This window comes from Crocodylus siamensis, chromosome 2 (assembly GCF_052110815.1).
Source record: "Crocodylus siamensis isolate JL-2025a chromosome 2, ASM5211081v1, whole genome shotgun sequence".
Lineage (NCBI taxonomy): Eukaryota > Metazoa > Chordata > Crocodylia > Crocodylidae > Crocodylus > Crocodylus siamensis.
In genome coordinates this window covers 257367379-257385053 of record NC_143396.1, presented here as the reverse complement: position 1 = coordinate 257385053, position 17675 = coordinate 257367379, and the positions used below count along the sequence as shown (strand labels likewise).

Below are 17675 nucleotides of genomic sequence, written 5' to 3'. Positions count from 1 at the left end.
TGATTATAAGATAACTTCCCAATAATTCCCATATATGGAAAATCTATAAATTTGATATAATTTTCTGAGTATACAACCTAATTAGTAAAGGTTTGTTTTGAATTTATCAGCCTCTCACTGTTATAAAGAGGAAAATACATCGGGGGGTGGGGGTCAGGTAGTTCCTTTGCACTCTTCCCCACCTCCTCCAACTTCTTCCTTCTGCAACCTCTTCCCTTGCCTTAGTGTCAGACTTTGCTCTTCCTGAGCACATGGAAAAAACTTACTGAAATAAACATAGCTGTAGTAATTTGCATAGACTTGTACCCATAGACTTAATTCATACATAAGTAATGTATTTTGCCTTTTTTTAAACTGCTGCAACTTTTAGCACAGGTACTCCATAAACACAATTTACAAGCAGCACTTTGTTACCTACTGAGAGAGAGTACAAATTATGCATACTAGTCTAAAGCCAAAGGGTCATGACTCACCATATAGTTCATTGGGCTGGGCCCACCAGAGTCAATAGCATTTCAAGTCCTGATGGACCTCACAGTTCAACATTACTCAGTATGTGTTTGTACTCTAGATATCCCCTACAAAGGAGCCATGTGCTAATTAACCCTCACTCATGACTGGAACTGGGTCTTCTTTTCCTGAGTCCTGGGATCCTCCAAAAAAAGTATATGCAGATGAGGCATAGGGCAGCTTGGTCCAACCTGATTTCATGCAGAGCAGGGTCACACTAATCATAAGCAGCAATCTCAGAGAGGGGCCAACAGGATTCTGAGCAAGCTGTTTTGGGCTCCATTTAAAGCTGCTGAAAAACAGGAATAATTGGAAATGGGAAAGAAAGGTGCAGCCCAGCTGTGGGAATGAAGAGGATGTTGAAATGAGTACAATGTAGTGGATCATCATGACTTGAAAAGACTTGTTGCTGAGGGGATCTGTGCTTAAGAGGCACTACCATATGTCTTACTCAGATTGGTTGCACTGAATATTTTATGTGGTTTCCTTGTATGCAAATGTAAGATAAGAGGCTTTTCCCCCTATGCTGTTTGGGGAGAAATTTGTCTTATATTTGAGTAAATACGTTAGTAATCAAACAAAATATAGGGAATTTAAATTAAATAAAAAGTGAAAAACAAGAATCAATCTCTTGGTGTTGGATGTTGTAATAGAAAGAGCTGAGCTTTTTAAAGAGACAAGATCACCACCATAAAATCTAAATGCACGCGGGGGTACATGCACGCATGTGTGTGTGTGTACACATACAAAGTATGCGAGAAAAATGCAGTAGAGAAGAAGTCATGCCTCCCAATGGAAAGAGCTTTCATAATACTGAGATTGCAGGTAAGGTATATATACCAGCTAGGGCTTGTTTAGCAGTTCTGTTCTAAGACTGCATTTCTGCAGGAATGAGGATCAAGAAAGAACAGACTGGAATTTAATGTGCAGAAGAAAAAAATGACGTTTTTCTTTTAGAAGTTTTTGCTGTAGGATGTACATTTTAGGTACCCAGTCACTCATTGACTCGCAAGATTTATGTGTGTAATTCCTATTGATGTTAATAGGTGTAAACTCCTGTTCACTGATGGGACAAAAGCCCATTTTAGTCTCTAAATTAATACTGGATTTTGTTTTGTTATCTGTTTAGTTTTCAAAATGTAATAGCAAGAATGATAAATTGCAGAATACTTTTAAGAAAATTCCCTGAGGCTGTTGTGAAGAAATTTAGTAACAAAGTACAGTATTTCATGAACAAATACATTTGAGTGTTATCATTCCTCTCATCTCAAGAAACTGAGTAATTTGGAAAAGAACCCAGGCTTTTAATCTTGTTTTGGAGGGCATTATAATTCAAGACTACTTGCTTTGATGCTAATACAGATCTCCAGATATTTTTGGCTAAATTGCCTTCTTTAAATGTTATTCCTTTTTTTAGCATATAGACCAAATGGTTTTGCACAACAAAGACATTTGCTGTATGTGCACATCCTAATGCTATTTGCAGTATAACTTAGAATATTATATTTGGGGGGGGTTGCATACTTTCAAATTGGGAAGAAAAATGGAAATCCTGTTTCAGGTTTTATAGATGATATGTCAAACTTGTATTTAAAATGTAAAGGTTTGGAGTTCACTTTGTGAAAGGCAGAAAGGGAACTGAGTTGTTCAATAAGATTTTTTGCTGGAGAAAATTGATGTCGCTCATTCAGGAGCTGTATCATGAGGGCATATTCTGTTCTTCAGCTTCCCTTTGGGGCTTGGATCTCATATAAATGGGAAAGGGAGTGCTCCACATTTATATAGCCAGTTACAGTAAGAAGAAACTGCAGAGTTCCCAAGCTAGGCAGACAAGGTGGGTTCTTTCCAGGGATCTTGACCATTGACAAAAACATGAAATTCAGGAGGAATTTAAAATCAGATTTAAAAGCAACTGCAAGAATAATATTCTGGGCGGATGAAATCAGGATTTATCAAGTTTAACAAAAAAATACTGTGCGCATGTAATCAGAGCTAAAGCTGTATTGAATCTCAGTGGATAAAGGAATATGTAATTTAAATAATGCAGGTATTTTACATAAAACTTTGTCATTCCTTGTCACAGGAGGAGGAAACACATGATGATGTTTCTGACATCCAAGCAGCAGCCCTATTGTCCACCTGGAGACCTAAAACCAGCTTTATGTCCAGCTCACCACTTTCAGATTCAAGCTGTAAGTATTGTGTAACAAAAAATCTCCACAATTAGTTATTCTTTTCCTTTAAAGCAAAGTTACATAAATATTATTATAAAGAAATGATAGAAGTCCTGCTGGTTTTCACTTTCAGGCACTACATGTATTTCTTTACCTACTTAACATCTTCTATATCACACTGGGATTTTTGTATTTGGAAATAAATGTTTTTATCAATCAAGTCTGGAATAAAGAAAATGAACCTAATGTAATTTTGAATCCTGTCCAGTGGCAGCCTTAGCTTCACTGTGTCTGGTAGAGTTGGGCCTATTCAGGGTGCTATCAGCCTCACTTCTGCTATAACCTCGTTACAAAATACTTCTGAACATTTCCTTCTGCCCCCCACCTCTTTGGAACAGGTCAGATTACACCATGTATCATATATTTTCAGAAAACATTTCTCAGGAATGAGATCACCCCTTTCATCCCCACAATGTCAATGTATGCAAGCTGCATACTGACTACACACTCAATAATGTGTACTCTGTGTACTTTTGTGAAACAAAATGCAATGGTTCAGTGCTAGTTGTACCTTTGACCCCTTATTTTTACCCAGTTCAGCAATTATGGTTCAGTGAAACAGTTTTGGTTACATGGAAAAGTTCATGAATATTGTCCAGTCTTTCCTCCTTCCTTTAAACTGGTTACAGTAAAAGGCTCCTTGCAGACTACTATAAATGCAATATTCTGGTTAAAAATGTTTGTTAAATATTGGCAGATTGGCATGTCCCAGAATATAAAAGATGGCTATCTATGTAGGGAGCTAGATGACATCTGTGTCTGTTGTTTGGTAAAGAGTGTAGCAAAACTTCAGGCTGAACCCGATCCTAGAATGTAATAATCAGTAACTGCATAGAATTGTCATTGTTCAGAGCACTTCAGACCAAATATGAATTGCTCAATGCATGGTAATGTCAGGCATGAAAAGTGATGATCAAAACTAAACCACAATACTATCAGTCTAGAGAAAATCTACCAGTTCAGTCTACCTAGGTCTACTGCACCTGTACAGTTGAGTAGTTGTATCTGTACAGCACAAGGAAACTCCCACATTCAGACAGGGACCCTGAAATGGGAGCCTTGATCTGGTTTCATTCACTGCCTTTTAGTTGCCATCTCAGCCAGTTTTTTCTTGCTTTCTCTTCCTTTTCCTATGGCACAGTGCAAATAAGAGAAATTTCCTCTCTGCTGGTTTTAGGCATAGAATATCTAATTTACTTCTTTATTCTGTCAGCTATTCTTGCATCTATCTTTGACTTTCTGAATGCTTTAAAATGGGTAGCCAACCTCCAGCACAAGCGCCACAACTGGCACAGCAGTCTATGCATGTGACACATGGCAGATTATGGAGGAGGCAGGCAGCACAGAGGCAGATAGGGCAGAAAGCAGGGCAGCAGATCAGGCAGGGGAGTACAAGGTAGGCAATAGAAAACAGAGCAGCACATCAGGTAAAGGAAGGGAATTGAAGGTATGAAGCTGATTTGTGGCACGCCTGCCAAAATAGTCTCCACTGCTTTAAAACAATGTTTAAATGATAAAAGTAAGATTCTGCTTAGTCACTTTTTCATCATCTAATGATAATTTCTGATATTACAGATCACTTTTTCCTAAAATAATACAAGTAAAAAAATATCATTAGAAAGGCTGCAAAATAACACTTTGCTAGTATCTTTTATTCAAGGATCTTACAGTACTTTACAAGCATTAATCAATTTAGCCTCACAACACCATTATGAAGTAGGTAATTATTATTTACATCCATTAGTAAGCTGAATCACAGAGAGGGTAAATGACTCACTTGAGTCCACATGTTAGTCAGTGGGAATCTAGAAATAGAATTTAAGACTCCCCCCGCCTACTCTTTTAACCACAAGACAGTAGCCCCTCACAAGGGGTGCAATCAAAAATGAGTAAATGGTAGGTAAAATTCACAGATTCGGAATTGTGATTCAGCATAAGCTAATCCATACCTATTTTTGTATTTCTTTGCACATATTCACGCAGTCAGAAGCTGGCCTAAACTTCAGAAAATATTCCTTTATTTGTGCGAACACGGGTTTTTATATATTCAGGTTATGCCTGGTATTTAGACTTCTGGATCTAAATCAGAGAAAGATCTGAATTTTCTTTTAAAGATAGGCATCCCCAATTGTTTAATTAAAACAACCTGGCTTAGAGTTAAAAGTGAACTGAAATGCTTTTTAAAGAGATTAATAGAAAAAATGTTTATAATCCAAGGCCATTAACAGAATGCATGTGTGGACTTCAGTATATCATGGAACAGCATTTAAAAACCCCCAAGATTTGGACCCAAAATGATAGTTCCAGAGTCAGACTGACATTTTTGTGGAGAGCTGTACTTGCACAGTTGTACATTTTCTATCTAGTTTCTAGTTGATTATATATTTTACCTTTGAGAGCTAAAGCAAGAAACTGAAGCTTTTTTTGTATATGTTTGAAAGGCATTTGTAAAGGCAGTGATGTTATGCTCTGATTGCCAGATGAGGGAGTTAAGTAAATAATAAGATTTGAGAAGTATATTGTATTTACATATACCTGATCAGTTATGGACAAAGAGGAGCAATAGCAAACTTATTTTGTGTTGCAAAGGGCATTATTGATACACAAAGTAAAGTAACTCATCACATACTATAAATGAATGTGTACATTGAGAGTATTATGGATTAGCCTCACATATAAATCATACAGCACTGTTGGTTTAAAGTTGTTAGATTAATTGGTAATATTATTAATCTTTGTCATTATATTATTAAACTCTTTATATATAACAATACCAGAGACCTAAATGTAACAGGAGTCTAGTCTAGTCACTTATATCATGGGTAATATTGTTGCCTTTGAAGATGAGGAGTATATGTATTATTACTCCTATGTTAATTAAACAAGTTTTGCCCCCAGATAATAGAAGAAAACAGTATTAGCAACTAACATTTTGGTAGCATTCATGAATTTCAAGAATGTAAGTAAGCAGTGGGCTGTCAGGCTTTGGGAACAGGTAGTAGGATAAAGGCTGTGGACATCTGTAACATTGCAGCATTTTAAAAGAAAAGGGGAGCTTGCAGCTCAGCAACATATATCAGTTGGACCAATGGAACTGTTTCATCTATCCACTGCTGTAGCTGGATAAGGCACCTAAGCCACTGTGGCCACTTGTACACTTGATTAAATTGCTCTTTTTAGCTGTTCAGTTACCCTTTTACGGCAGTTTAATTGCCTCACACATTACACATGCAGCAGTGTATTGCAATTTAATTTCATCACACTGTATACATGCTGAAGCATATTGCAATGTAATTACTTTGTTACATAGCAAATGAAAACACATCCTGATCTATTACCTAACAAATTGCAGTGATGCACCCATCCCCGAGCCCACCTTGGCTTCCAGCTCCCCATGCACCATTCCCACCTCCTTCAGCCACTAGCACACCCAGCTTGTCCCTGGGACAGCAGAGGGCAGTGGCAGGAGGACAGCTGGGTATACTGGCAGCTGGAGAAGGTGGCAGGGATGGTACACAGTGTACTGGAAGCTTGGGGAAAATGGGGCTTGGTGGACTTCCAGCGCCCCATGCACCTACTGCCTTCTCCAGCTGCCACACACCTAGCCACCCTCCTGCTATTTTCCCACTCTGGCCCAGGAGCAAACTAGCCCATTCATAGGTGGTCCCAGGTGGCTGGAAGGTGGTGGAGACAGTGCACAGGGTCCTGGAAACTCCGGTAGGGAAGGGAAAACAAGCAGTGTGTTTTTTTCCTTTCCCAGAAGAGCCTGGCCACGGCTGAGGCGTGAGCTGCCAGCAGCATCTGAGCTGCAGGGGGGCCCAGTTCTTCCCTCTGTGGTGGCGACATCCCTTGAGGCCACCTGGGTGGGTTGATAGTAGGCTGGGTGCTGCTCCAGCTCAGAGCCAGCACCCAGCCCAATAGCAGCCCGCCTGGATGGCCCGGGGGGCTGCTGCTGCTATGGAGGGAAGGACCAGGGCCCCTTGCAGCTCTGGGCCCACTGACAGCTCAACCCCTGCCCATGGGCAGGCTCTGCCAGAAAAAAAAAAGGAACAGGCCCCTCTCAGTAACAGTGATAGAAGCCCCTAAATTGAAATGGTGGGTTTGTAATCATCATAATTAAAAGTGCATGTTTCAATTTAAGGGAACTAAACCTTCCTCCTGTGTACTAGTGGCCTGTAACTTTAAACCTAAATGAAACTGATTTAAAGTTAAAATGATTTAACTTCCACTTAGAATAGAATAAACAGTAGGTCTGTGCAAAGCTTCAGTCACTGATTAGGTTCAGAGGAGATTCAGCCCAATTTGGCAGCCGAATCCCCGAATCTGAATTGAATCATAAATCTCTCCGAATCAAATCAGAAACCTCCAATTAGATTCAGAGGGATTTGATGATTTGGCCATAGACACAGCTTTATATTTTTTTCTACATACCTCAGGGTACCAGACAGCTCATGAACGCTGAGATGGTGGGCAGATGAAGCATCCCATGGGAGTGCGGGGCACACAGGGGACCCCCCCCCCCTCGCTGCACCCCAGCTCAATAACTGCTGCCTCCTGTGTCTGGGGGGGCAGCTGGGGTCCCCCTGCGGCCGATTCCCATACTTCCAGTCCACTTCCAGGTCCACCGCCAAGCACGCAGAGGGCCTCCCCATGCTCCTGTGGGACACTCCATCTGCCCCACCATCTCAGCGTTCACAAGCTGCACCTGGTACCTCGAGGTATATAGAAAAAATATATAAAGCTGTGTCTATGGCTGAATCACTCATTCTCCGAATCAGAATCGAATCTTCAGATTCGGATTCGGCCGAATCAAATCGGGGCAGTGATCCAAATCAGCGAACCGAATCGCTGTCCCACGAATCAGACCGAATCCAAATTGAATATGGCCCAGTTTGCACACCCCCTAATAAACAGGTAAAACAGAACAGATCATACATAAACACTTTAAAATTTGAGTGCTTTAGCTTTTTGTCTACACCCAGCAACCTATTCACTTTTAACAGCAAAGTCCCATTTTAGTGCTTATGTGATTGTAAAGTCCTAAGTTTTTTAGTGAACATCAAGTGTATCCTAGTCAAAATAGTTCTAAGCATTTTAAAAGCTTTTATTTATACTTGGTATATCTGCCATTTTGAGTGGGATGCATGTATTAGTACCTGAAATTTGCCTAATGCTGTTTGGGTGTCAGCAAATCTTTTAGCTACTCAGACATGCCTAACAGGAGGAGAGATCCCCACCTGTTTGTCCAATAGCCTCCTAGTTTGGGCACTTGCTCAAGAAGTGGGAGACTGAAGTGCTCCTCTCCTTAGCTTAAGGGGGTTTGAACTCATCTCTCTCACTTCCCAGAAGAGTTGCCCAATTGACACACTTGGTTAAGCTAGGCTGGGCTGTGCCAGACAGTCTGGATCATCTTCCAGTCCTTCTGTTGAAATTGAGTGCAAGAGTCATGGAGTTAGAAGGAGAGCAAACAAGGGGGAATGTGACTGTAGCTCTAGGCATTGCATATACATAAATAAAAGGACCCAAACCCACCTTTTCAGTGCAGTGCCTTTTTCACTGGGCTACTATGTCAGGTTCCCTCATGCTTTAAATTATGAATCCCATGTTAACTGTAAGGCCAATTCAGGGCTTCAGGGAATAGCATAAGCATCACCAAACTTCAGGAGAGGGGCAGGATTCCAAGTATATATCCCTCTTCTGTACTTCCTTTTAGCCTCTCTCCTCCTGCATAATGTGCTAGCTGTCGGTTAAGATGCACTTAAGTGACTCCAGAGTGTACGGACCAAAATATATTCCCCTTATGGGTGCACAAACCTATTTTTAGGTGAGGTAATGCATGCATCAGTGCCTTTTTGGTGCCTTTTAGAATTCAGGTGCTAGTGAAGAGGTTTTCATGTCAAAAGGTCGGTGTAATGGAAGGCGATTTTTTTTTCCCACCATTTGGAGATGGAGGGGGGGAAGTTTGAACTGCTGCTCTCTAAGATATACCTGTTGTATGAATGAACAGCAGAATTCATTTTCCAGAGCTAATTGGAAAAATATATTTTTCCAGCTTCAAGCTTTCCAAATAAAAAATGAAGAGCAACTGCTTAATGAGAGAAATGATCTTGTTTTGATCACCAGGAATACCTACACAGTACACATATGGGAAAGAATCCTTTCTTAGGATGTAATCACGGCTGAGGGCTAGTTGCCAATTGAGTTTATCTTGGTATTTTAGAATTTTAGGCAGATATTTTTCCCAAGACAAGTTAAGCAAATCCTTGCTTTTGAGCATTTCAAATTATATGGAAAAATGTTTTTATTGTTGCCAGATGATAAAATACTCCCTTTAAAAATCCAAATCTGTGCCCATTTGTCAAGAGTCTGGGCATCAGGCTAGCTAAATTGCTATTACTGGTCATGGTTACCTGAACTGGGCTGGCTACTGTGGCCAAACTAGGAGTTTAAGCAGCAGCCCTTCCAGTGCCCAGCAGGCTACTCAGCAAGACAGTTACCTCTTTGTCTAACCTTGGGCTTCTGATTTCCTATAAATGATTTCCTCAGTCCTGCCTATTTGTTCCTAGTGTCCTTGGGTCTGCTTCTTGGTTCCTGGTTTCCTGTTGCATCCTAGTTCCTGCCCAGCTGTCCCTTACTCCAGACTCCAACCAAGACAACTCCTGCTCTAGATTGCCTTGCTGGCTCTTTGACCCCTTGTGCTCCACACCACTGTTTTCAGTCAGTGAGCTCCTGACTTGTAGTTTAGTTAAGCAGTGGCCCATGTCCTCATCCTTTTTGGCAATAGCTCCCTGCTCCAGACCCCTTTGCAAATGACATTGATTCAAATTCCTGCCCCCTGTTCTTGCCCACCCCTTCGTCTTTGGTTCTGCTGAGGGTGGCCACCTATGTCCTGGACCCACAGAGATATCAGTCTTCTGCTCCTGGCTTTAGCCTGGACTCTTTCTTCTCTAGCATTTCTTCTTCCTGATCCCCTGGGCTATGGTCCCCTAGGATCAAGCCCTGGCTGCCGATGTCCTAGTCATGGCCCTGACGCTGTTTTTCTCACTGTATTCATTTTTAATGGAAAACGTAGACACAAAAGTATTTCCAGTGTTTTAATTTCTCTTTAAATTCTGCAAAAGCCTTTTAGTCCTGTTTTCTAAGACTGTGGTGTAAGGCAGTGGAGATTTTGGTCTGTCCTCCTTATTCCATTTCATTCTGAAGGAATGCAGAATTTTATTGTTATTTTTAGGGTTTTTTCCCTAGCTTTTGCTGGCTCCTCTCCCTCTTAAAAGCAACTGCTGTTATAAATTCTTTATCTTTGGCTAGTCAATAAACTTCCTCCAGATTTGGTCTTTCACCTGTAGCAAAACTCACCTCCACCAGACCAGGAACTGTATGCCCAAAGTCATTTCAATATTTTTTAAGGACAGTGAAATATTCTGACAGAAGTTCGCACAAGAATCTCTTCTGGTAATTGCCAGCGAGTAATAGAGAGTAAATCAGCTACTTTGTTCACCTCCATAGCACAAATTCCATGAACTTTTAATTTCAAGAAGTGATATTATCAGTTCTAATTTGAAACTTTGACAGTGAAATCTGATTCGAGGTTTCCTTCTCCCAGGCTTCCCAAACATTTAATGAAACTGACAATGGGTGTCACCTCACATTGCCTGTGGCTAATTTATCTCCTTGTTTGGTCAGGCACAGAAGATTAGACTTCACTTTTGAGAGACTATAGTATATTTTTTTCTCCTTAATCGCTCCCAGTAGCTAAATGCTAGTCATCAGAATTTCATTCTCCACACCCCTGCTCCCTACCCCACATGATCATGAAAGAATCCATATTAACAGCCCTGGGAATCAAGGTCTTCTGCAAAACCAAAACACCATAAGCACTAGCACCACAAGCTTCCCAGTGTTGGTCTTCCGCCATGGATCAGTGTTGACTTGGAGAGAACACTTCAGGGAGGTATATGAATTTGAATTAGGATTATCCTGAGACAGCATCCATATCCATATAATATTGGGAAAGAAGAATAAATCATAAAAACCAAAAAAGAACCAGAATCTGCATTCTTAGATATATTTAGTTGCCAAGTACATCAGGCGATTGAAAGGAATAGTAATTAGTCTTTTGCTTTGTGTATCTGCCTTGTTTGGTCTTCAAATTTCAGTTATAGTTTGTATGATTATGATATCTTTTCCATAACAGGCTATTTTAAAAGGTACTGTGGGAACTAGTTTTTCTTACTATACCCATGTTCTTAGAAAGGAAGAGGTTTAACTGAGAGCGTAATTTAGTCAAGAAGGTACTCATTAGATACATAGTTTACAGTCTATATGATTTTCAGATGCAACTGAAGAAAGATTAGTCTAAAAAAGTCAGCTGCTGGTTGTTATCTAAGGAATTGCTTGCTTTCTTTCATGGCTACTGTGCATTTTTCTAGTCTTACATTACAAAACTCTTAAGAAATGCAGATACTTTGCATTCATTTTATGAATTGATACCTATTCATCTGTTTACACTATTTATCATTCTATGGTATTGACCTGGAATTTTTCCCAGAAGGCGTATGGCTTCTAGGCTCTATATTGTTGATAGGCATCTGTATTCTGTGCCTTTCTTCTTGAGGAAAGAAATTAGCCATTTGTCTTTCTGACCTCATGTAACTGGTTTTGCAGTCGTGTCTCACTCTATATCTTTACTGATGTACATCATTCTTATGTCATCGAAGTCTAGGGATGGTCTGAATACCAAATAAAAAAAGTAGACCTGAACGTTTGTCTTTTTCAATGTGACATCCCCATCTTCCATCCTCAGAAAGCTGGCTTTCTCTATGGCTCATTCAAAGCTCTTCAAACCTTCTAGAGTGGCTAACTTGTGAGAATATCATGCATTAAATGAATGGTATCATAGGAGGAGCCACATGCTGTAGGGACCTATAGAGTGAAATATGACTCTTAGGGTTGCTGGAGATTAAAGATCTGAAAGAGTTGAGAAAATAAGCATTAATTACTTAAAAAAAAGTAAATGGAATAAAGGGCAGAAATTCTGAATATGATTTCTAAGTTTATATAGAATATGCTTCCTCTTATCTTGTCCAGTCCTGTACACTTAGGAACTTCCATGCTAGAGCAGATACATGATTCATCTTCTGCAGAGGTATTAAACATGCAGTTCATGGGCCCCAGGTGAGTTTGATATCTCTGATCTGTGTTAATCTTCAGAAGAATCTGTATTCCTTAATAAATGTGCTTCACGGTAATTTTTTTATTCCTGACCCTAACTGGTAGAAAGCAAATGCTGTTTAATTTCTATAGCAGTAGTACTTAGGGAGCTCAAGTGGACATTAGAGAATCATTGTACAAAGCATTGTGCAAAGAGATACAGTAAAGATAATCAGTGTCGCTAACAGCTCTCAAACTGTACCCAGTTTTGACCATTATACCTTAAGAAAGATGGAAACTGACGAGAGTTGAGAGGAAAGCAACAAGAATGAAAAGGGTTTTTTGGAAACATGATTTGTGAGGAAAGCTTGAAAGAATGTGTTTTTATTTCTAGTAAAAAAGGAGCTTGAAAGGGGTCATAGTCTTCCAATATGTAAAAAATGTTATAAATAAAATAATAATCAATTACTTTCCATGTCTGTGAAGTCAGTACAAGAAAGATTTTTAGAGAGGAAAGATATGAACTTTAGTATCAATAACCTATTTTTTTAGATGCTAGGAATTCTGTTACTGGTCACATGAATATACATTATATCTAAAAAAAATATATATTGATAAGAGAAGTGTTTTTGTGATATCTTTTATTGGACCAATTGTATAATTGGGAGAGATACTATACAAGCTTTCAGGCACAAAACACTTTTCTTAATGTCTAGGCACTGCTGAAGAGGCCACTTTCTGCCTGAAAACTTGTTCAATGTTTCCCCCAATTATAGAGTTGGACCCATAAAAGATCACAAGAAAGCCCCTTGCCTCCTGGTCGTGTCCCAGACTATCACTGCTACAGTAACCCTTAAACATGAGTACAATATATTCATGGTCAGTCATCAACATTTCTGGATTGTTTTGCAGATGGTTGATCTGTCTCCTCATGTCACTCTCTCCTTTCTTTTGTAGCATTAATAAAAAGAATGGTTCCCTTTGATCTGAGTACAACCAAGGAAGATTCCATTAATGTAACTGTCAATGGAATGAAGTAACAAGTGGAACAAGAGAAGCACTAAAGCAGCTAACAAGTGTGCAGAAGTACAGCAGCTTTCTTTGTGGGAAATTCAGTTTTACACCATTGTTTTAAAACAGTAGCAATTTTGGCTGGAGTCAGACACAGCTGCACTTTGGGGGGTGATGGAGCTTCAGTAAACCAGCAGTTGCCAAATATTGACTGAAGGTGCATGACATTTGTTTCTCAGGCATGAAACTGTTTAAACATGATGATATGGTATGTACCATGTCTGCCAAAAGGTTTTGTGGCACAAGGGTATGTTCCCTTTGTATTTGTTTATATGGTTCCCCTGGTTGCACTGTTACACACTGGTTATATGTCTTCTGATAATTCCAACCTAAGAACCAGTACATAAATTTTTGCTCAGAACATAGTGTGTACAGAACAGGTAAGGAAATTTGGATGACACTTAAATATAGATAATATTTAATAATGAAGATATGATGAACAGAAAGTGTATTAGTCCTAATATTTGATTTATATCATGTTATAAAGACATGTTTACATGGTTTTGGGTATTCCAGTTTATAAAAACTATGGAACAGGTCATTGCTGTGAAGCAATTAAGGCTAAATAGAATGAAATTTCTCTGAAGCTGGAAGGAATTCAGATAATGCTATCAGGTTCAGTCTTTCTCTACTATTAGCTGTTTAATGTCATGCTTAATTCCATAATATATAATATCTTACAATATAATATAGCAATAAGTCATTGTGAATGAGGTTCAGCAGACACTGGTTCTATTCCCAGCATTGCCACTTACTGCATGGCCTTTTGAAGGTCACTCAGTCTCTTTATGCTTCAAGGTGTGGACAAACTAAACAATTATATCATTTTAAAAGTAAAGAGAGAAGATGCTTAAATTCGCCCAGCTGAATCCTTTTAATGGTTTCATCCATCCATTCCTATCCCACATAAATGGAAATTAAGCCATGCAGTTTACCCTTGAAAGCAAGTGGGTTAATTTACTCTGGCTTAGCTTCAGTTACTGTGGGGTAGGAATGGAGAGATGAAACATGGCTTATCTGATATAATCTCACAAGCAATAAGTCCCTCCTCTCAAAGCAACACAGTTGTCTGTCTGTCCATGTCCTCAGTTTCCTACTCTGCAACATGACCTAAAAATACCCATCTTTATTAAGCACTTTGAAAACCTTTCATATACATTGGTGCTGTATGAACAGGAAAAGCTGTTCATTTTTAAAAGTGATTTCATATAATCAGTTACCATTTTTATTATATAGAACTATCACTTAAATGTTAAAGTGCTACTGAAAATACTTATTACTATGTGTTGTTATGTTTGCTGAGGACCCGTTTAATCAAATTAGATATGCTTCCTTAGAAACATCCAAGACAAACTGCTCTTTAGCTTCTTTTTCCACTGTCTCAAGAAACTTCAATATTTGCATAAGTCCTGGCTCAGTTCACCTGTCTTTAGTGGTGACTCAACCTGGAACATTAAAGTGCCTTAAAAAGCCAATATTTTGGCCAAATGCATTAGGAAATATCATAGAGCTATGAACTACATCATTATGGGTCTGTTGTGTCAGCTTTTTCTTTGTGTAGTGAGCCCATTCTTTCTTTGAAAGACTGTGAGTCTTACTAGCACTGTCAATAGACATGAAACTTTCAGTCATCATTCCCATGTCACTATGTGCCAACTAAGGAACAGATGGTGCTTTCTAAAAGTTTCCTTCAAAAGGATTCTGGACACACAGCCAAGATAGTGATTCTATTGGAGGAAGTCCCTTCCACAGCTTGTCTCAAGTACAGATTAATGCTGAAGGCATCAAAATCATAGGCTTTGCTGAAAAAGGGATGAGAAGAAATACTGGAATTGCTTCACTTCGTATTAATATTATATGCACATGCAGTAACTTGATTATATGAAAATAGCCATTTGCTATTTCTCTTGTGTCTCATAAGAAATTAACCTGTCTGGCTTGAAGATGTTTTCTTTGACTTCTAGATGTGCACACTGTAGGCTGTACTAGTGCTGGCACAAGCCTTTTACAGACTGCTGGCCCATCTGCTACTTCTGAAGGTCAGAAAAGCATAGCAGGGGCATCCATCTCTTCTACTCGGAATGACTGTGTCAGGGCCAGAATAAAAATCTGCACAAATAACCCTCTCCACCAGTGAAAACAAGGTTAATGAAAACTTGTTTCTGTCATGGAATAGGAAAGAGCTTGGACATCATGAATTACAGTTTTAAATCAGTCTACCATTGCTGTAAACTAAGCCAACTGTAAATGCATCCAGCGTTTGTAATTTATTTTTTTAATTAGATCAGGTCACAGCTGGAAATTGGGTGTTTAAAACATTTCAGCCAGTTTGCTTGGTGAAATGTAGAAAAATCTGAAAATAAAATGTCAGCAGCTTCCTGAGTTTATGGTGCATACAGATAATGGTTAAGAGAAATACAGGAAGGTCATTTTAAACAATGTTTTGGAAAACAGTAAATCATGCTCTTAAAATATACCATGTTGTAATGAGATTTGTTTAAAGAGAACCGCCGTATTTTATATTCGTGAATGGCTAGATGAGTGCCCAAAACCTTTTACTAAAACTAAGCATCTTCCATAGTAAATGCCTGCTTATAAGCAGGCCAGGTTGAAAGCTGGCAATCTAGTCTCAGTTCAGAAGCAAAACTGCTCTATTTGTAAAAATAAAAATCTCTTTGCATTGCTCAAGGAATGGGCTAAATGCTGGATATTCATTGTTTTGGCTTTTATTTCGTAGGGGTGCAGTGATAGAACTTTTTTTGAGTCGATAACGATAGCCAATTTTTAAGGAGACATATTAGTCAATACAGATCCAATTTCCTATAAACAGCCTGGCAGCTTGAAGAGCAGCGTAGGCTGGTAAGTCTGTTGTTGTGGAAGGGGAGGGGAAAGGGAATGGGCATGGGGCAGGGGAAGGGTGTGGGCCAAATCAAGGCCCCCCACAGTGAGGGAGGGAGTGGGGCTGGGGCGGGGGTAGGGTGTGGGACAGAGCCACAGCTTATCTGGGGGTGCAGGGAGGGGGGGCGGCTCCTGCCACTGTGTGGTGTGCCCCCAGAACTGCACATGGGGCAAGGGCGGGCTGGGACTGGGGCTGCGCCGGGCTCTTCCTGGTGGGGGCTGGGCCAGGCTGCCCCCGGGACAGGCAGCAGTGGTGCTGGGAGGGGGGCTATGGAGGGGGCTGCAGCCACCCCAAAATTCACCATACCCCCCCAACCCCCTCTTCTAGCACTGCCCACCCCACCCCAAGCCCAGCCCAGGCCCCACCAAGAAGTGGCTAGCATAGCCCTCGCTTCAGCCCACAGCAGCAGCCTGCCCTACCCCATACTGATCTGGGGGCACAGGCCCCCCATGCCCTCCCAGGGTGTGCACAGTAGTGGGAGCTGCCACCCTCCTCCCTGCACCCTCTGGATGAGTTGCGCATGGCTCCATCCTGAGCCCCACCCCAGCTGTGCAGTGCCTTCTCTAGCCCTACTACCTCCCTCACTGCAGGGGCCTCAATCTGCACCCCTCATGCCCCTTCCCTCCCCCCTCCTCTTCCACCACAGCAGACTTACCAGCTGGACGCAGCTCTCAAAGCTGCTGGGCTGTGCTCCTTGCTGTCTACGTGCTGTGCTGTGGCTGTGCACATGCACAGGCCATTTATCAGCCACATTGGGCAAAAAAAGTAATTTCCAATACAGTCAATTTTCTTTATATTGGTGCCAATCCGATATCAGACTGATGTATTGGTGCACCTCTATTATTTTTTCCTCATTTATAAATCAGAAATAGGAAGCTGTGTTTACATAAAACAGCTAGTTATTCTTAACATCTGGGGGGGGTTGTTTTTTGACTATTAAGTCTAAGCAGTCTAAACTCCACCATCAGGATATTTTCTCAAAAATGCTTGATATATGTATGCACAACAGAACAAAAAAACTTACTGGGTGAACAATACAGACTTTAAAAGTCGTTAAATTTGTTCACCATTTATATGTTAGGCCATGTGATATCTCTGTTTAGGGATTTTATGTCCTTTTTCCCTTTTTTTTTTTTTAAATCTGCCAAAAGCTAGAGGTGGGTAGAAGATGAAATGGAAGTTGGGAGAAGGAGCAACATTAAACCATAAAAATGAAAGGGACTTTTAAGGGGTTATGCCTACGTTGTCCAAAACCAGGAAATTCTTTCCTAAACTTACTATCTAAGTGTTGCAGCCCGGATATATATAACATTGGCTTGTGTTCAGGCTCTGATACAGGATCATATTACCTGAGTGGAAGAAAGATAATTTGTTTCCTTCCGAGTTAAGCCAATTCATGGCATTATTTGAAATTATCTGTTTGTGGTTCAATAAATAATATTTTTCCGTGTTGGCAAAAATACTGTTCCCCTGACAAGTCTGTGATCCTAAAATAAGAAGTGGGTTGTTTATATATTGAAGCATTTTGTGCATTTGGTACCATACAATTATTAAACTTCTTAGTCAGTTAAACTGATGAAGTGTCAGATCTTACATGCCTTCCATACAGTGGGTGCTTTCAGGAATCAAGGGACCTCGGATCAGACCCAAAAATTGTGTCCAAAAAGGGGAGTGGGGTTTTGGTTTTGGGTTTTTTCCCTCAAGCATCTTTGAAAATCAAGCCATTTACACTTAGGTGTCTAAATAGAGGCTGAAGTAAATAACTGCAAGCTTCCAAATGTGAAAAGTTTGGCCTTAAATGGAATGGTCCA

The 17675-nt window shown here is 40.1% G+C and overlaps 1 protein-coding gene across 2 annotated transcripts in view; it reads left to right on the top strand.

Moving 5' to 3' along the window:
* The window catches only part of CEP128 (centrosomal protein 128), a 382053-nt gene extending 366252 nt beyond the window's left edge, over nucleotides 1-15801 (top strand). For both annotated transcript variants that reach the window (XM_090033819.1, XM_090033818.1), the window contains 2 exons: nucleotides 2594-2702; nucleotides 12852-15801. In XM_090033819.1, the coding sequence (XP_089889945.1) occupies nucleotides 2594-2702; nucleotides 12852-12934 (192 nt within the window). In that variant the 3' untranslated portion in view covers nucleotides 12935-15801. The remainder of the gene's footprint in view (nucleotides 1-2593; nucleotides 2703-12851) is intronic.
* Nucleotides 15802-17675: the final 1874 nt, after the last annotated feature.